This window comes from Anabas testudineus, chromosome 17, assembly GCF_900324465.2.
Source record: "Anabas testudineus chromosome 17, fAnaTes1.2, whole genome shotgun sequence".
Lineage (NCBI taxonomy): Eukaryota > Metazoa > Chordata > Actinopteri > Anabantiformes > Anabantidae > Anabas > Anabas testudineus.
In genome coordinates this window covers 10,196,764-10,217,665 of record NC_046626.1, presented here as the reverse complement: position 1 = coordinate 10,217,665, position 20,902 = coordinate 10,196,764, and the positions used below count along the sequence as shown (strand labels likewise).

The window sequence follows — 20,902 nt, the reverse complement described above, 5'->3', positions numbered from 1 at the left end:
GAAATCCATGAGGAACAGTTCGTTGGACGCTCACTAAAGAGTCGCTTGAATGCACCGAGATCTGGGAGATTTCCCACAGTAGTATTTGTACTACTAGTAGTAGTAGTAGTAGTAGTAGTAGTATTTGAAAGCAGCGTGCGTCGGACACGGAAGTGTTAATTCATCTTGCTCCGCCTTCTCGTAAGAATCACTACAAACCAGAAAGACAACACAGCAGCGAGGACGTGTGAATCTTGTAAAACGGATTCTGCAAAGGCCTCTGAGATTTGAGTTTCAGTCCCTTTATTTCTCCACCAGGCTTTATTTTTGCTGGACACACGTCTGTAGCAGCTGCACTGACACAGTCTGCAGCAGCTTCCTGTGAAGAAACAACACGTGGATTTTCAAGAACCGGCTTTTTTTACTGATCACAGAGCCGCTGGCCTCGACGTGGAATTCGTAAGTAAATGACTGATAAAAATGGGAAATTAAAGACCATCCTATGTAGGTGTATTGTGGTCGCAATTCAAGTAGCGTCAAACTTAAAGGAATTAAATAAACTATTGAGAAAGCTGCGCACAACACAGCGCTCCAGCTTACACTCATCGACGCATGCGCGGTAGATATGTACGGCGAGAGAGAGGGCGGTTCAAGCGCATCAACAATTCCAACAAAACAAAACTTAGTTATGTGTTTGTTTTCTGATTAGAAGATTGTTTAAAACGTTAGGTTATTAACCATGAGCCTTTGCCATATCCCGACTGGTGACATCCATCCATCCATCACAATTTTCCAGGGCTAAAAGTGGGATCTTTTTCTGATTATTGTATAAATTAACAAATAACAATTATTAACAGAAAACATTTATTATTATTATTATTATTATTATTATTATTATTATTATTATTATTATTAGCATTAAAACAACCACTTCAAAATATCAAAATAATTGTTTCTGGTTAATTTTCTCTTCATTTGTGATGGATGGATTCACTTTAAAAACTTGAAAATATTGCAGAACAACTACAACAAAAGTTTTTAATTTCGAAATATACAAAAATTCGATTTTTAAAATCTTGTCACATCACTGTTTTACAGAAACCATGGACTATCTGCCAGATGACAACTCGAGGTACAAAGATGTTGAGTACTGGGATGAAAGATACAAGACAGAGCAGTGTTATGATTGGTTAGGCAGCTTCTCCAATTTCAAGCACCTTCTGGAAAAATACGTCAAGAAAGATGAATCGATTTTGATACTTGGTTAGTAGTTTTATACTGTTTTATGCTACAGCTTCCATCACAAAACAAACCAAATTGTCCTTATTATTGCTATTATGATATTGTCACCATTTGTTGGATTACAATTACACACAGAGCTCTCCCCTCTTTCCCTTATTTCCCACCTTTCTTCCTTCTGCTGTCAAGTAAAGGGAACAATGCCTGTCACTATTTGTCATAATGAGTGTCAGATACCTTCATCATGCTTGTCAGTGCTGTCATTAGCATCACTTATCACTGTTAGTAAATTCTTTCAGACATTTGTGTGCAGAGAATTATCCTCATGTGTTGATATGGTGGACGTGACTTGAGTACACAGATACAAAAACACATGAGTAGATGTGACACCAAAAAAATAAAAAGGCAAAATTTCAATACTAGTACTTTTTTTGATAGTTCAACTGAGATATTAAAACGCATGTTGTCATTTGACGTAAAAGGAACAGAGGTTTCAGAAGTTCTATTACAATTCATTACCTGTCCCTGCTCTTTAGTTTTAACATATATTAGACTGGACCTCGGTGGCTGTAAGATTCTTGAAAAAAACACCTGTTGCCTTGGTGTTTAGAGTTATTTATGTAAAAAAACATCTCTGTGAATTATAGTTGATTTTCTGTACAAATTCTGCAAATGTCCACAAGATGGCAATGCTTTATCACAAATAAACACTGTTCACTTGCACTTGACACCACCTGCAGTACTAATTCTTCAGTGTTACTGCAAATCTGTTAAACTTGTTTTGGCTGAATGCACCTGAACATTGGAGCGATGCAAAATATAGACCTGTTAGCTGGTGGAGGAATTTCTACTATTAGCAGAGATTCTTTAGTGCTGCTGTTAAATATTGATTTACTCTATGTTTAAAGCTGGAGTAAGAGTTCATATGTTCATTTTTGGCATATTAAATAGTTATTTTTGTTATAATTTTTATTTTTATTTTTACTGCTTAGACTTTTGCACATGACAAGCTTTCAGGCTTTTAAGACTTCTGTTGTTGTGACTGTCATACCTCCGCAGGGGCATAGAGGGCTGTGTTGGTCTGTTTCTTTCTGATGTGAGCTTCGTTGTGCACAGTGTTTTGGGCATGTTTGTGTGTGTGTCAGGCGGTTTGTTAAATTTGTGTCAGGGAGTGACAGGGGCTTTCTGCTGTGTGCATGTGTGTGTTTGTAAGCAGGACTGGTGAGGTTGTCAGAAGTTTGGCACTCTTTGCTCGACAAAAAGGTCTATGTTTTGCTGCTGTCTAATTCCTGCAAGCCTACAGTACTAATATACTGACAACTTTATTATACCTGGAGGTCTTCATGTTTATTTTCAGGATGAGGATGGTCTGGCCCCTGCTATTCAAAAACTGTATTTTGAAGCACACAGTGAGAACACTGACAGACAGACAAGGATAGCGTGCAGCCTCACTTTTTCAATGTGCGTCATAGGCACACCTACAGCAGAGGCGTGAGTGGGCTCAGAGACTCTGGAGTCTGACACGTAAAATATCTTCTCTTGCCTCTCTGCTGCGTTACATTGCAGAAAGCAGGACCTGGACGGACCACTCTCTGCAAACTGATTTAAACTCAAAGGAGAGCCATTATATCACTTGAGAGCTCTTATCTCGAAGGGCACCTTTCCTTCTTTATTGCTTGCTTCTTTCAAGCAATAAATCATGAGATCACATGTTTCTGTCATCAGCACGTGTTGGTGTCATCTTCAATAACACATACGCACAAGTGAGGAGCTTTATAGGGAAGCCTGGCATAAAGACGTTAAACAGAGATGAAGAGCTCTTGGCAGCACTTAAATATGACCATGCATGAACAAATTTCTTTCCATGGTTGTACACATTTCCTTACTATCCTCTCTTGTCTAGTCTGTAAATCCAGTAGGTCTATGGGCTCGTATAAAATGACACAATAAATAACCGTTACTATAGGGGGGGCAGACAGTAAGTTAGTGTAGAGAAGGGACGAGAGGGAAGAAGTAAAGAAAGGCTCAAGAGGCAATTTGTGCATGTGTGTATAAAGAAAAGAGAGTTAAAGAAGTAAATAACTAATCAAGTTTGTACCATTCAACTGTCTCAGATGAAGGTAATTTCCATTAGGATAATGTGTACAGAGAGAAAGAGAAGAGACCTAGATGAGACTTTCTTGCTGCCTGCTGATAGCAGTTGTAGTGTCTTTGTTTTAGTCTTTGTGCTGTGTTTGTTGTACAGTGTCATGTGTGCATCTTGCTGTCTATGTACCCGTTCACTCCCCCCCCCCCCAATCCAGTTTCTTTCCCACGCCTTTGCTAGTATCTGGAGAGACTGGTTTCCCCGTCGTCCTGTTTTTTCTCCCCACCTCCTTTGTAACCTACATCTTTTGGTATTATTCTCTCCTACTCAGCCCTGTCTGTGCACAGTCTGTGTATGACAACAGATTTGTGGTCATCTGAAGACAATACAATACAAGACAATGCAAGCACGTGTGATAATCACTGTCTTAATAACTGTACACATTAATCGCAGTAGTATGTTATTGTCAACAAACTTATGAAAGTACTAAAATCTGAAAGGAATGAATCCCACTAGCAAGTATTTTCCGTGTATCCAACACATAATGTTCTTTTACAACTATGAACTGGCTCTGTAGCCTATTTTGAGGCTCAATAGTGCACCGTATCTACCACCCAACAAATACACAGTGTACTGTTTCAGGACTTGATTTCACTTTTGAGGAAATGAAACTATAAATTTTGTGACTTGTTTGTGAGGTTCTACATCTTCATTACAAATAATTGGACTTGGGTCTGAGAGCAGATAGACTAGTTTTTGGTCTTTTCATGGGATTTGTAACCAAAATCGAAACTTTCTTCAGCATTTCCTTTTCTCTATACTTAATATATTATCAAAGGAGCACCGCCCATGTTGTTTGGCATTTCTTAATCTCTGCAATTATTAACTTCACTTCACTTCACATGAGTATTTAAATGAAGATCCATGGTTACAGTGTTTTTTTATGTAAGGGTGAGTTCTGGAAAGGAGTGCAGTATTGATCCACCGGCCCCTTGTGATCAACAAGGTGGTACAAACATTTATAGTAGCATATCCTGTTTAAAAGCTGCACTACCTACTCGAACACCCACTTCAACCACACTGACATTAGGTCAGTGTTGCTTCTGCTTAAAATAATAGAAATAAAAGTTGGCTAATTTGCAGACTACAATGTAGTAACATCCCCTGAAACAATGATATAATAGACAGAAGTAAAAGACTTAACATAAATATTAAAGTGTGATGGCTTATTAATAGGCCTTCACTTTCAATGATACAGGAGTGTGTGAGATGAAAATGCTTCTTGTGCATTTGAGCTTTTAAATAAAGTGCAGACTCCAGCCTTGATAGACATGTTGTTTTATTTTAAAGCACCTTGTGTGTGTGTCTCAGACAGCTTCGTAATGTGACGTATCTGTGCTCATTAATGGCTGGGCTGGCTGCATGGTAAGCCAAAGGCCTGGGGAGGTGTGTGTCATAGCACTGCGTCAAACAGTCTCTGACCCTCCACCTTATTTGTGTGTGTATGAATGTGTATCTGTGTGTAAGCAACATTACCAAGCATTAGCAATGATTAGCCCGTACACGGTCCAGTTCCTGGCTGCCACACAGCCATGGCTCCTTCTTTTAATGCCTGCTCCAGGCGGCTGCCAGTGATGTAATGACCCCATGTCTCCCACTGGTCAGCTCTCAAGCCTTGTTCCCCACGGTGAGGGGTGATGATGTAATGGCTATGTTCTCCTGCAGTGTGTCGGGTTGCAATGTGTGTGTGTCATGGTATCCTGGGAGTATCTGTGGGCCTATGCTGTGTACATGTTCACATCAGTGCACCTAGTGTAGAGGACCTGACACAAAACCTCCAGAGTCACTAAAGCTTACTAAATTTTGTGTATGTGACTTTTGGCATCAGTGCTGACATTTCTACAGTAAAACACTTTTTATTCTGCATGGTAAGATGTAACGAGTTAGACAAGAATACTTGCTGAAATCTTGCAGACACAGTAGTAAAATACTCTGTACAGCATATTTTCAGATTTGTACTTAGCAACAGACAGATTTGGCTTTGTCAGCAGTTTTTTTATTTTAAGTTTTGGGTTTTCTGGATAGGTTAGACTTATCTGTGTTACATGTGTTGAAATGACGCTGTTTGTGTTTAGTTTGCTAACTGGAAATACTGAACATTTGGTTGGTTCCAGTTTTGGAACCAAAGTTTCCTTGTCATCATTGAAAGGAATGATTCACTCTTAACTTTGGAAAAAGTTGTCTAATGACATGTTTAACACAGGCTGACTTATTAGGTGGTAGTTAAAGTCTTTGTCTGCTGATGAAGATACTTTTGAAAGCTCTAGAAAAAGTAGACAGTGAATAAACATGAGTTTTTATAGTCATTTCAAGACATCATCTTTAGCATCTTGTGATGGTCAACTGTTCCAAAACCAAGAAAGAAACCGAAACACAAATGTCCATTGTCTGTTATCCATCAGCATGCAGCAAGGCTTACACCACCCAACCTGCCAGCCTCTGCCAAACTGTTGCAGACATCTGACCTGTCCCAGAAGTTCTGGGAGTCTCCCATATATTAATAGCAGCCTCCTGATGCCTTCAAATTTGATACGGTACCCCAGAAATCTGATATCTTCCTGATATTTATTGTTGTAAAAGGACCTATCACCTCCCTGTGGAAGCAGGCCTAATGTTAAGAAACACTCTCTATAAGGAAACCATAGTGTGAGCTGTCTGTCACAGTGGCAGTTCAATGTGCTGAACCATATGACACATTTCCTACAGTGTCAGTGTTTCCTAGAGTGTCAAAATGAAGTGTTTTTACTGGTGTCCCAATAGCTGGTGATTTTTAAACAAAGCTAAATTAGATTTTTAAAAGGACCATGGATGAAAAATGTTTTTTTTTTCTTAAAGAACATTATAAGATCTTAATAAGTGTTACCTCCACCTGCCCTCCTCCAGCATGCCATCATGTCGTCCTATTACCTCCTCACACTTCCAAAATTTCTTTACTCATTGTTTCTACTACTTGTCAAAGAAATGCACCTATATGCCTGCCCAGCTGCCTTTATATAGCTGGAGAAGAGGACTTTGCAACACACATCAGTGCACCTGGGATAGAGGACCTGACATAGGGTTAGCTAATTGGTCTATTATATACTGTAATATTTAGTGCCAGATGATATATGAATATTTTACACATACCACTGTATATTTAGTCAGTTGTGCTGATCCCACTAAGTCATGTCGGAGGATTTTGTTGGTTGTGAACTGGGAGGAACTTCACCTACAGAGAGTATGTTGTTTGCTGGTAAATCTGTGCAGTACAGGTTGAGCAGGAGGATTTTATTTCAGTGTTTACAGGGAGATCTAAGGTGATGATCCTCTTGCATCCCTTTTTCCGCAGTGCTAGAAATGCACACACACACACACACACACACACACACACAGAAGCTAAATGCTGATGGCATGGAAAGTGGCTGGCAACACAGAGCAGCTGTCAGAAGATCCAGCTGACACCAGATATGTATGAAGCTCAGCCTCCTTTCTAAACTTGAGTTTTAAATAAATAGGCCATTTTTCTCCCCTACCTCTTCATGCAGTCTCCTCAGTTTTTAATTGTCTTTCTTTTACCTCCTTCCCTCCTTATCTCCACATTTCACCAGTTTGATCTTTGTCAACTTATTCTGTCCTCTGTTTTCTTGTGTCTCCCACTTTTTGCACAGACGAGCACATGCTGTATGTTCATGTACAGTGTGAGCAGCAGCAGTAAGACTGTGAGGAAGAGGGAGCTTTCAGAAGGTTAATGGAACCGAGAGACACGCCTCGGCCTTTCCTTTTATTGATTGTAGCTCTTCCTTCCTGGTGATGGTTGGAGCCAGAGCACGTCTGAATTGTATTTTTTTTTTTTGTTTTTTTTGTTTTTTTTAAAAAACCTTTATTAGTCCCACAGTGGGGAACTTGTATTGTGGACAGGCTGCTCCTTTGAGGCACTAAGGGATTGGGCTTCAGTGTCTTGTCCAGGGACACTTCGACATGTGGCCATTGATCAGGGGGAAGCGGGAATTGAACCATGGTATGCAACGGTGGTTGTAGACGCATGCCACTACCAACTGAGCCATGGTCACCCCCCAAAGCCATGGTCGCCCATCGCCAAGTGTCAGCTCTATCCCTCCATGTCACTGCCCTAGTTTGTGCTGACAGTTGCTATCCAGGTTATTCATGTTTAAGGAATATATCCCTTTTATGTATTTAACAGCAACCTCATTTTTCTTTTAATTGCATGGTCTCAGAGGCTCTGACAAGGTTTGACAGATTATAATGTTAATCAGACTCATGTTGTGCCTTTGCACTTGACAATACTGAAGATCGTTTAAGGTCGAAATGTGGTTCTGTATTTTTTTCAGATCAGCTCAGATGTCGGCAGTGAGGTAAAGCAGTGATAAATGTAGCTGCTCAACAAACCAAAGACAGGTTGGAGGTTGTTTTGTATGCAGTGCCTTCCTCCGGCCTCACCTGGACGTGTGGAAATGCATCAGATGAGGTGTGTTGTGTAAATGCGTGGTGGTTGGAGTGAATGAATGGCTGTAGTGGTGACTGAATGAATAAAAGAAAGAGGAACAGTGGAGATGGAGTGGAGTGTAGTTTGAGGCGGATGGATTCTCACCCCCCCCCCCCCTCCAATGTCCCCTTCTCACTCTCTCTCTCCTCCTTACCCTCCCCTCTTCTCAGCCTCCGGATTGGCTGTTTTCAGGGAGCCCTCAGCATGCAGCAGTCAGTAAGTCAGTAGGGGCAACCCTCCCTCCATTCTGCCCTCACCTCCCCTCCTTTTGCTTCCTCCCTACTTTTTGCCGCTGTAAGGAGTGGTGCTGTTTATGAATGAGCCTCAGAGCTGCAGAATGTGAATGAAAAATAAGAGAGCGAGTGAGCAGATAGGGGTGCGGGCTGAATGAAGTACAGCAGAGCATGGAAGACAAATGGAGGACCGGTGCTGAATGAAAATACAAGGGTGGGAGGTAGTGGATGAAGGAAGTGGCGGAGGTGGCGTGGTGGGTGATGGAAATAAAAAGAAGGTCTAATAGCCACACTCCAATTGCTGCATGGCTGCATCATCCTACGTGCATGTGTATGTTGAAGATGGCGTCCACTCTTATAGGTATGCAGATCAGGGAGGACGATGGGAAGGAAGAGACCTGGACTGGTGGTCGCTTTACCTATGAGCCAGTGGGAATTTCCACCACCTAACACACAGATACTGTACACGGGAACGCACGCACATATTCACAGATTTCTCTGCAAGCTAGTGCCGCGTGTTTTGAATAGTAATGAGGTTACCTGGGCAACCAGGCTGGGATGATCGATGGGCCTGGTGCTGATAAACAGAGCACAGAGTGAGTGTGCTTGTTTGTGTGTTTCTACTGTTGCAGTGGGAGTTTCTTTGTTCTGGGACAATTAGAAGATATCTTATTATCAAATCTCTTCCAACCTGTGATTATGCTGTGTGTGTGTGTGTGTCTGTGTGTTTGTGTGTGTGTGGTCTGTCACAGGCTCACACAATGCTCACTGTGTTATTTTGCATTAGTGGAGTTGTGTTTGCTGCTTGTTTGGGGATGTGGAGGTCGCTTTTTTTTTTTTTTTTTGCTTCGGTGAATGACTCCATTCCCAATGACACTGAAGGCTCTTGGTGATAGGGCTTCTGCAGGCGAACTGTGGGGGTGACCATGCCGATATTTTTGGTTGTTGTTTTCTTTCGTTTAGTGTCAGTTTGACTATTTTAAAGCCTCACTCCACAGTAAAGTGAACAGCATCTTTCCTGCCACGTACAGTGTCCGCATCTCAGTTGCCTGGGTGCCTGCAGACGTGTTTGTCCACCGTCTCACAAAAGCAATCGCATTTGTAAAAGTGACACAATCAATTTGCATCTGCATGGTATGTGTGAGTGAATGATGAAAAGGTGGGTTGGTTTTATGTTACGTCTTCTACAATGTTCTGACTAAACTGTGTGTGTATCTGTTCAGGCTGGGGAATATATTGGTGATTGGCATTCACACAGCATCCTTTGTCTGCAATGCACACTTGTGCATCACATTACCGTTGTCCTCTCCCTCGTTCCCCTCTCTCACCTCTTCTGTTCCCTTCCTCCCTGTCACCTCTCTGCACCCCACCTCCCCCCAGCAGTCAGAGGGAGGAGTAGGAAGGAAGAGTGGCTGCTAAGAGGTGCATCTGCAGCCAAAGTCGGCTCTCAAGAGCTGAAGTGTCATCCTGGAGCTCACTGTGCATTTCTCACAAAGACGTAATTTCGACCTCGGAGGAGGGTCATCTGAGTGCATTCAGAGTCGCACTGCTCCTTTGTAATGAATACCAAGAGACAAGCTATACTTGCTGTGACAATTACTGTATGTCGCAGCACAAAAACGTTACTTGTCTTTGACCTTGAACACTTGCATGTGTGATGCTAGTGACAGGTCCGGTCTGAAAAAATCAAATGTAACATTAAAATAACAGCTTGGACTCTTTGTATAGGCTGATGAAGCTTTGAGAGAGTGACCTCATTCCATAGGGCTTGTATAGATGCATGTGCATGTGCATACAGCACATTCTTCCAGTCACAAATGAATAACCTGTGTCCACCAGTCTGATTTTGAACTGTGTAGTTCAAGTGTGGTACTGAACAGCCACTGCAGTGTCAGCAGCACTTATGTTGCAGCTAGCTGAACCATGCTGGATGTTGTAAAGGCATGAAAGTATGTGTACACATTCTATATCTATGAGCACATACACACACACACAGACACAGCCCCCAATGCTCACTATCCAGTTTATTGTATGTGGAAGTGGAAAATTGCTCCTAAACAATGGTAGTATAGAGCTGATCTGGGAAATAATATTTTTGTTGTGCGTTGATAGTGTTACATGTCAGAGAGAGAGGGAGAGAAAGCTACACACCGTGTTCTGAGTCTCAATGGTGCCATTAACCTATCACCACATAGCTTTGAGCAGGGAAAGCCCTGTCAGCTAGGTAATGGCACAGTGTGTGCGTCATTGATGTCCCGGTGCATTTAGCTCTCTGCAGTGACGCACTGTTGCAGCAAGCCCACTGGGGTAATGTAGAGTAATACACTTCACTCTACTACATGTCACCTCGGTACGTGTGAAGCTGCGTATGTGACGGGGTCTGTGTGTGTGTGACTGTTCAATACGGTGTGAATCTACAACAGCAACCCTCTGTGTGGCTTGTGTCACTAAATTAACAAACAGTAATCTGAGATTTTAAGAGTGTACTTTATAGACGGAGCTTTAAATCTGCCCTCCTATAAAAATGGTGAATACTGGGGAATATGTGCTTAACACCAAAAAGCTGACAGGCATCAGATATTGTTAGTGTAAAATTGCACACACACACACACACAATACTGGTATCTTTCTGTGAAAGATTTTGTGAAGGAGAGATTGTGTGACTTGTAAGATCGCTGCATGGTGGAGCATTGAGCTACCAAAGAGCTAGACCAAATACAGACTAAGGAGTGTGAATTCTGGGCATACTTTCATCAAGTGGTCAGACACGACTCCTAGTGGATATTTGCTCCATGTTTGCCATATGAGCACAATATGTCAGCGTGGTAGTGAAGTGGCAAAAGACAAACGCTTGATGCATGTTTAATACAAATACTAACTACTTATATAATATTGATTGTGTCTTTTCATTGTGTTCCCAGAGCTTCCTGAAGTGTCTTACCCACATGACGACATCTTCTTGGCTTCCCAAACCTTACCTCTGCCTCTTTAGGCTATTATCTTACACTCAAACCTTGCATTGCTGTATCTTCCCCATATGTCTCCAAATCCCCTCTTCATCCTCCTCTGTAAGACCATTACTGCAGCTAAGTCGTTAAGTACACGGAAATTGTTTTAATGTGTGTGTCCAATAGGATTTTTAGGAGAGCGCCGGCTCTGTGCGAGGCGGTCCCCAGCACTCTTACATAATACTGCTTGTAATGCTGCAGGCACAGACTAACAGACCTGCACCTCCACCTCTGCGTCTTCATCTAATGTCTATATGTCTGTCTGTCTCAGACAGACAGTTTGTGTCAGTGAACCTGTCTGTTACTCTGTCTCGCAGTCTTGTATTGAAATATCCATCACACTTTCTATGCATCTGCTAACATTTTGTCTAGCTCACTTTTTTTTTTACAGATTTACTCCCTCGGCCCCTGTTTATGTGTTGCTAATTGTCTGTCTCTCTTTATTCTGTTTGTGGAGCCAACTTATTGCCATGCTTCTGCTTTCTTTGCTTTACTTTGTGTCAGTCCTTACATCTCCTGTCTCTCATCTCTCACTTCTGATATAGCATGCAGAGCACTTAGTTCCACTCAGCCGTGATATTCTTATGTAACTCTCTGTTTGCCTTTGCGCCCTCCATTGTCTCAAATGCACACAGAAAAACAGAGACTATATATATATGAGAAAACTTGTGACACACACACACACACACATATATATATATATATATATATATATATATATATATATATATATATATATATACACACATACATATATATATATATATATATATATATATATATATATATATATATATATATATATATATATATATATATATATATATATATATATATATATATATATATGTGTGTGTGTGTGTGTGTCACAAGTTTTCTCATTTAGAATAGAGATTAAGTTTCCTCTTCCATTTTTTTGTTGTCTGTGTTTCTTGATAAGCTTTCTGATTATTACGGTTTCTATTTATCTGATGTTTGTGTGAATCAACAGAGATTTTCTGGATAATTTCTTAATGGACCTCCACTCTCCAGGTGACTGTTTAATCAAAAATTGTAGTGGTCCACTACAATATTGGAACAGTTTCTCACAAATAGAGGTATTTCTTGTTTAGGACATTTTGTTTCTGATTGTGTTCAGGTGTTTGTTGTTTTTCTGAGACTCTTTATACCATGTTGCTCTTGTGTTTCTCTGTGTGGCGTTCAATATGGTGTTACATCAATGCCAAAACTCGAGGGCGCTAAAGCACAGGGTGAAAAAAGTTGCACTGCAGGTTTTAACATGTTGCATGCATATAATATCCCACCGGAGAGAGCAAACGTGATGCTCGTGAGCACAGAATATAGAGTTGCATATGCGTTTATAATATTATTGTGCTCAAATTGCCTCTGTCCTCTTGATTTGATAGTTATTCTCGCGTTATGAAATGGTTTGCGCTCAGCTGTTCTCTAAAGATTTATTTTTAATTCTGCTGCCACTTCTGCCTGTGCACAGGACACCACGTGGTGTGACACATACAACAGTATTGTCATTGGTTGATGGAACGCAGGGAAGTTAGATCACTTTGATCTCCCTGCTAATTCAGTGCAGAATGAGATTGCATCAACATAGAAATCATAATTGCCATTTTGATGTGTGTGTGTGTGTGTATTATCTTGCCGTGCCAATATATAAGTACAGCAGAAACACATTTGAATATTCATCCTGTCATTACAGTAAGAGGACTGAAGTCAAATATAAGAACTCCTTTTTACTCCATGTTAAAAAAGGAGTGGAATAATTCAACAAGAGTAATTTGTAAAGATCAAGCTCCTTTTATTAATAGAGTAAAAGACTGCAGTAAGTTTGAATGACATATAAAATACCAAAGTATTTTAAAGGGCATCCTGAAGCACAGTAGTTAACTTTGCAATATCACCATGCTCAATTATAATCTTGTTAAATTGAATCAACATTTTTTTAAATAATATTTTGGCAGCAGTGACAATTTGATGATCTGATTTGAGAAGGTTTAGAGCTGTTTAGATATATCAACACAGGCTTTGGGAAACTCTTGAATAGATGGGCTAATAAATAATGAAAATAGTAAATAGTTGCAACCCTGTACAATTTTAAAATAACGTATTGTGTTAGAGGATTGTATCCGTACGTCTCACACCTATTATTAGATGTCAGAGAGAGACAGACTACACATACTAACAGAAGGTAGTAACTGGAGCTACAAGTATTGACATTTCCCTGTTAGAGTGGAACATTTGATCGAACAGGTTGGGAAATTATGCCCACAAGGTTTTCTGCTTGTCATGATCAAATTTCACTGAACCTTATCTTTTATGTGCCATTTATTACATTTGGCTGCTGTGCTCACTGCTCAAGCTCTTTAAAGGTGCATGGTTTACTATGACTGAGTTTAGCACTAAGTGATAGAGATGCAGTAATGCGTGACAAGGTATTTGCATAGTGTTGTGGCTTTGCGTAGTGTAGAGTGTTATCTTGTCCAGCGGTGCTATGATTAACTGGCGCCGTTGGAGCATAACAAACAACTGTGTACATGCATGGCCCATATTATCTTCATCAGGGAATCTGAGAGCAGATGGTCTGCCATCATTTGTAACTGTTCACTTAACCTGAGAACTGGGACCTTGAATACCCTTTCATATCCCTAAACACACGTGAAAGAAGGGGAAAGACAGGGAGAGGGTGAGACAGGTTTGGTTAGCTGAGCGAGACGGAGAGCAGTAAACCTCTGGGATGCGAGTTCACTGTTCAGTTTAATGCAACACACTTTATGAAGACAATCCCTCCCGTCCTCACAGTGTTAAATCACGTTGGAGTCTATGAGAGCACAGAGAGACTGAAACCACCAATGCAGAGTCGATTCCTCTGCCTGTTGCCATGGCTACCTACTCCCTAAGACAATATTTATTTAAATACACATTGTTAAGCATCAGTTTTACCTTAGACTGTGATAACAAGGTGCTTGTTTCTGTGACTGAGCTTAATGAGTGGGAGAGGCACCATGGACTACAGCTATGTCATACAAGATGCCACTGATTGATACCGCGGGGAGATGAAGGACTAAACATATCACTTTATAAAGCATACGCAGGCATTTAGTTGCTGTTAAGCTTTCCTTTCTTGCACAGCACATATGCCTTTTTACTAATACTGACATATTTTTCTCAGATTTGCATGCTCATGTTTGCTTTAACAAGAATGTAAAATATGTCGACATTGACATACAGTGCATTACATATGTGCATTACAGGTAAAGGGAGAGATTTGTACAGGTTGGCGAGGCAAAGAGATAGAGATAGAAAGGATGTGCAGCAGGTTAGTGTGATTAAAGATAGGGTTGGAAATGCATCGACAGGTGCCAGGAGCGTGATGCGAAGATGGAAGGAGTACTTTGAAGGGTTGATGAATGAGGAATATGAAAGAGAACAAAGAGTAGAAGAGGTGTCTGTTTTGGAGCAGGATGTAGCAAAGATTAGCAAGAGCGAAGTGAGGAGGGCATTGAAGAGGTGGAAGAGTGGAAAGGCAGTGGATGACATACCTGTGGATATATATGTATGTTGTGTCTAGGTGGCAGAGTTTCTGATTAGTTTGTTTAACAAGATCTTGGAGAGTGAGATGATGCCTGAGGAATGGAGAAGAAGTTTACTGGTGACAATTTTTAAGAACATAAGAGGTGTGCTGAGCTGTGGCAACTACAGAGGAATAAAGTGGATGAGCCATAAAGTGAAGTTAGGCTGAGGGCAGAGGCAAGCATTTGTGAGCAGCAATATGGTTTCATGCCTACAAAGAGTTTAACAGATGCAGTATTTGCTCTGAGGATGCAGATGGAAAAGTACAGAGATGGACAAAGTAGGTCCAGAGAAAGCGTATGATAGGATGGAGCAGTGGTATTGTGTGAGGAAGTCTGATGTGGCATGTATGAGAGCTGTAAGACAGTGATGTGCTGTGGGTGTGGCGGTGGAGTTGGGCCTGCATCAAGAATCGTCTCTGAGCCCCTTCTTGTTTGCTCTAGTAATCAACATGCTGACGGGAATCTGTGAGGGACAGGGAGCAGAGGTAAAGAAGTTGCAGGACTTTAGGTACTTAGGGGCACGGTTCAGAGCAACAGAGAGTGTGGAAAAGAGGTGAAGAGGCGTGTGCAAGCAGGATGGAACGGGCGGAGAAAAGAGTCAGGCGTGTTGTGTGATAAAAGAGTATCAGCGAGAATGAAAGGAAAGGTTTTCAGGACGGTGGTGAGACCATCGATGCTGCACGGCTTAGAGACAGTAAAGAAAAGACAGGAGACAGAGCTGGAGGTAGCAGAGCTTAAGATGTTGAGGTTTTCTTTGGGAGTGACGAGGATGGACAGGATCAGGAATGAGTCCATCAGAGGGACAGCCCATGTTTTGGAGAGCAAGTCAGAAAGGCCAGATCGAGGTGGTTTAGACATGTTCGGAGGAGAGATTGTGAACATATTAGTAAACGCATGCTGAGGTTGGAGCTGCCAGGCAGGAGGTCTAATGGAAGGACCAAAGAGGAGATTTATGGATGTAGTGAGAGAGGACGTGAATTTAGCTGGTGTGAGAGAAGAGGATGCAGAGGACAGGGTTAAATGGAGGCAGATGATTGGCTGTGGTGAGCCCTGAAAGGGAACAGCCAAAAGGAAAAGAAGAGTTTGAACAACTGCATCTTCGTTTATAGCACATATCCATATATAACACACTGTAAAATTCATTCCTTGAACATTTGCACTTGTGTTCTTTATTTCAGAAAGGATGAAGTGTCCCTCCCGACACTTCATATGCACCATGTGACTCTTACTGCAGCCCCATGCACACCTCTTCAACACATGGAGAAATCCAAAGCTTGGCAGGCCTACTGTGCCTAGTAACAGTTGCTAAGCTGTGATTAGACAGTCGCTGGTTAGAGTTTAATGCACGGTCAGTTTACCTGTTATTGGGTTCATGAAAACGAGCAAACAGACAGGACGGAAGGAGGAAAGATTGGGAGAAAAGAGAGTTGAGCTGCAGATTTTCATAAATCCCACTGTTGGGAGTCTTTCCAGACCCTGTGTTCCCATGCAGATTAAATCCAGCACACACACACACACACACACATATACACAAACTACACATATTAAAACTATGCCACCTATCACACATAAACCCAAACTGGGCTGAGAGTGCTGTGTTACGACGGATGCTGTGACTCGGCGTCCATGCTCGTGTCCCAGTTGCTGAGGTTTCCATAGCCCCTGAAACAAGACATAGCTCTTAGTGTAAAGAGCCCACGCTCCCTTTGACTGCTATGCTGTGCTCTGTGCTTGGATGGTAAATGCGGTTCCCGTCAAAGCATGCTGCTTATAAAGTTGATGAGTGCTTGGTCCATGACTATTTGATGATGAGAGGATCTGAGAGTCCCTTTGGTTTTTGTACTGTGCACAGTTACATATTAAAACAGTCCCACATCCACCACGTCATCTCTTTTTTTTTTTCCTCTGCATTGGTTCCCTCCTTCCCATTTTTCTGATGTTGCTCCCCATTCTTTTCCTTAAACTGTTTTCTTACTCTTTCTCCTGACTCTGTCTCTTTGCTCTCTGCTAGTTCGTCTATTTTTCCACCTCCCTTTAAAAGGCTCCTCACAATTCATGGCAACTGCTCACATACCTCATATCGCCGTCTCTTCCTTCCTCCTGTGCATGCTCTGTGTTCTGGTCTGTTATGCCTGTCTACATGTATCTGTCTTTCTGTCTCTACCTTTGGCTTACTGTTTTTGCTCTTTATCCTCAGCCCCCTCCTCTCCTCTAGAGACTTTAGCTCAGGTTACATAATATACATTAGAGAGCGATTGGAGGGGGGCATGACGGAAATAAGGAAAAGTGGATGGAGTAAGGAAAGTCTGCACCCTTCTGTAGTCTAACTGCAGACTGTGTGGGTAAATGTGCTGTATTTAATTAAGTTAAATGTTTTTACTTACTACTTACCTTTTCCCCCTCTTATATTTTGTTTTTGTAAGCCTTTGCAGCCTGTCTAGCTTATTTTCATCTTCAGGAGCTGACATCTGGTCTGCCTGTCCTCTCCTCCCCCTTTTTCCTCCTCCCTCTCTCATCCCCTCATCATCTCATCTCTATCATGATTACACTTTGCTGGTCTGCGATGATGTAAGTACTTTTTGGTAGCAGACTTTACATTTGCCGAGCATTACATTCTCACAGCTTACTGAGAACTACCCCTTCCCGGTCCCTGTGACCCACTCTTCCCACTCTGGCCATTTTTTAATATCTTAATCTTGGGCCTAATACATTTCCCACCAATGGGTCAGTGAAGACAAGAGGTGATGGGAATGAGATTGAAGAGGGGAGATACATGTTTGTATATTTTTCTATGCAGTACCAGCAGTCATAGCTAATACTAATCTGTCTGCATCACACAGTCTTTGAAAGATGTTCTGTTTCCTTGACTAGTCAGAGTTGTCATTAAGAGACAGTAGTCATCATTAAAAACAGTTTATATTTACTCATTTCTGTAAAAATGGCCTAATACAGATAAAATCAGTGTACAATGTTTGTACTGTCTTTTAGGTTCTTTGTTCTGCATCACATAAACAAGCCTGCATTCCTTTGGGGATAAATTCCCTGTTGCCACTGTAATTGAATCCCCCTGCAGTCTGAACTTAAACTTGAGACAGCCCTTGGAGAGGTGTGAGCTTTGTCATAGATCAGGCCTCTGGGCCAGGAAATGAGGTCCCATGTCATCAGAGGGCTCTCAGCATGTTAACCTCCTCACAGGGACAAAGCAACATGACATCAGCCTCCGACCACAGTGGCTCGGTTTACTACTTACCTTTGAATCCGATCGACATTGACTGCTAGACAGCCCATGGCTTCAGTAACTCACGGTCTCTGCACATTTTATTCATGAATGACTTCACCATCCACTAACACGGATTTTAATATTTGTCCAGTATATTGCTTTTGTGCATTTGCACATGCGCATGTCACAAAGCTGTTTAATCTACAGACTCACTGTGTGTGTTTGTGTGGATTGATGGCTGTGAAATGTAGTATATGCACTCAGGATGAAGAACCACCAGCAGGTTGACGTTTGAATTTGTCCAGTGCTTTAGTACTTTAGTAAACTTTGTGTCCAAATAATTTCAAAACTAATAATAATAATAATAATAATAATAATAATAAAATCAGATTCTGTTGTTCTTTGTGTTGGATATCGAATGTAGTAAACATACCTAATCTGTAGAGATGAATACATTTTCAGTAAGCACATAACCATAGAAACACTAGAACCCCTGTTGTAACCTGCTGTCTCTGGTGTGTATGTGTCTCCGTGCAAGGTAGTGTGTGTGTGACAAAGAGTGGGAGTGAGTCAGGCAGTGGTAGCAGTGGGTTCAGGATTGGTGCCAGACCGAGCGCTCAGTCTGGCACTGCCTTATCAAACAGTGTTGGACCTGTGCTCCTTTTCTCATCAAGTATGCAGTTGGAGTTGATGCTGCAGCAGAGATGCCTAATAGAGAAAACAGGAGAGAGTTGGAGAAAGATTCTGAATACATTATACAACCCGCTCTCTCCTAGCCTCTCTTCTCCCCTCTTTATCGTTGCAGTTGCCAATTACTCCTTTTCACTCTAGTCTATATAAGCCTGCTCTTCTTCCGCATCTCTTCCTTTTCACTCCCTACCCCACCCACTAAATTCCTCTGCTCTTATCCTCATTCATAGCCCCAGCCATTCACAGCCCTCGCTCCCCTATTTCCACTAAATTGAATGTCATTCATACCTCTCTCTCAATGCCCTGCAGCCTGGAAAGAGCTGTTCAGGGCTTCAGCAACCTCCCTCACACTGCAGGTTGCCTCAGAGCATCACAGACGTTACTACTCTGACACGCACTGCTCCTCTCCCACTTCCTGTTCCCATGACCATATAAGTACTTCCACTTTGCTGACTGACATCATGATATTGGTCTGACTTGTGCAGTTGCAGCTAAAGGTCAGACCTTTTTCTTTTTTTTTTCAAAATGTGGAGATTGTGATGGTGTTTAGACGGAGCCTGTTGGGAGATACTGACAACAGAGAGCTTCTGTGTCACACACATTTCTTCATGTCTTCCTTCTCACCTCCTCCACTTGTTTCTTGCTTTTCTCATGGATGAAGAACACCCAGTTCCTGCCAAGCAGGAAGTGGTCATGATTCAGCGTGAACAGGCTATTGTGTGTTTTTCAGTGTGTGTATCTAACCTTGTACAGTCCAGTTCCTATTCACTATGACAGCTGATGCCTGTAGCATGACCTTCGATTACCCACCCTCTAGTATGCAGTGGTCATTTGCATATGACTGAAATGCAGACAGAACTGAGTTGATGATAAATAAGCGTCCTTACGAAATATCTGACAAGCAGCTGGAAGACTGGATGAATCAAAGCGTGTGTGTTTGTCAGAGAGAGATGGAGAGTAGCGATGAGGCACTGGCATATTGTATGTAGCAGCAGGCCAGAGGAGGGGATGAAGCATGCAGCATTAATCACCATCTTCATCAACCAGCCTGTCTCAGAGGCTGACTCACTCTTCATTAACAACTTCACTGCTGTCAGCTGCTTGCTTGTGGCACAAAAGCTGACTGCAAACTACACTATCGTGCCAGTAAAACTAGAGTAGTGATTCCAGAGCACCTGTTGAAACATCTACAATTCTGAAGGGACTAATACTACACGATGCCTTTATTGGATTATACATCATGTGCTGCATCATCATAGACATCTAAATTTGCAGTGGTGTTCTAATAGTCAGTGAATTAAAGCTTATGCAAACTAAATTATACTGAATGGTTAAAGAGCCCTGAGTGTTTCAGTGCCTTGAGTGCCCCGAGGTCCTGAATATCTAGCAGCACCCTTTGTTGAGTCGTCATACTGAGATCAGACTATGACACAATGAAACTGAGGAGAGACATGCTGTTTTGTCATGCAGGGATCAAAATGCCTCGTCAGCCATAAGGCTCCAACACCAGACTGGCTCTCATTGGTCAAACCTGATCCATACTGCATAATCAAGGTCGGCCACGTACATATAGATGCAGGCACCTTGAACTGACAAGCCGACCTGCCAACCAGGCAGAAAATTAACAAGTCAGGTTTGAGCTGGTGTGTGTATGTCTGTATGTTTGGGTGTAAGAGGCTGTGTGTGTGTCTGTGTGTGTGTCTAAAACTTCACAATACCTGTGTTTTTTGGCCCTTTTATTTTGTCACAGACGTGGTCTTGGCGGGTGGTTAATTGAAAATGTCTCTAGTGCTGTTACCTACTCTTTCCCCTCTCCACAATTGTGACTGCGTGTTTCTGTGTGTATATGTGTGTTTATTTGTGTGCTTGTGTTCTTGTTCACAGGATGTGTCAGACTATCCACCAACATTGCACTTACTGGGACACTGTGATTTTTTTCCAAGTCTTGCCCTCATTAAACTCACACACAGTTATTTGATACCTACAGTTTGCCAGGCTGTAAAATGTCATTGTAACATCTAACTTGCAATTATTGCCACAAAGTCTCTGAGGAATCGTCAGCTAATCTCTGTTCTTTCAAATCCTTATTTCATACACTTTATCTCTATGACTTTGTCTAATCTGTGCTGTACTGTATTTTGCTGTGGTTTCCTGCTGAGACTTTCTATAGGCTGTTACAGAAGTTGCGGTTTCCTATTAAGTCTGATGTCCTTGTTTTATGTCTACTGTGAATGTGTGAGCAGGTAAGAGTGCAAGTTTAATCACAGATTAAAGGGAGCATTGAAATCATCCCTGTGAACGCAGTCGTGTACACACA

The 20,902-nt window shown here is 41.8% G+C and overlaps 1 protein-coding gene across 1 annotated transcript in view; it reads left to right on the top strand.

Annotated features, from left to right (window-relative positions):
• Positions 1-198: 198 nt before the first annotated feature.
• The window catches only part of ece2a (endothelin converting enzyme 2a), a 57,358-nt gene continuing 36,654 nt past the window's right edge, over positions 199-20,902 (top strand). Inside the window, exons 1-2 of the mRNA XM_026373816.1 lie at positions 199-438; positions 1,078-1,242. Of these exons, the coding sequence (XP_026229601.1) occupies positions 1,083-1,242 (160 nt within the window). The 5' untranslated portion in view covers positions 199-438; positions 1,078-1,082. The remainder of the gene's footprint in view (positions 439-1,077; positions 1,243-20,902) is intronic.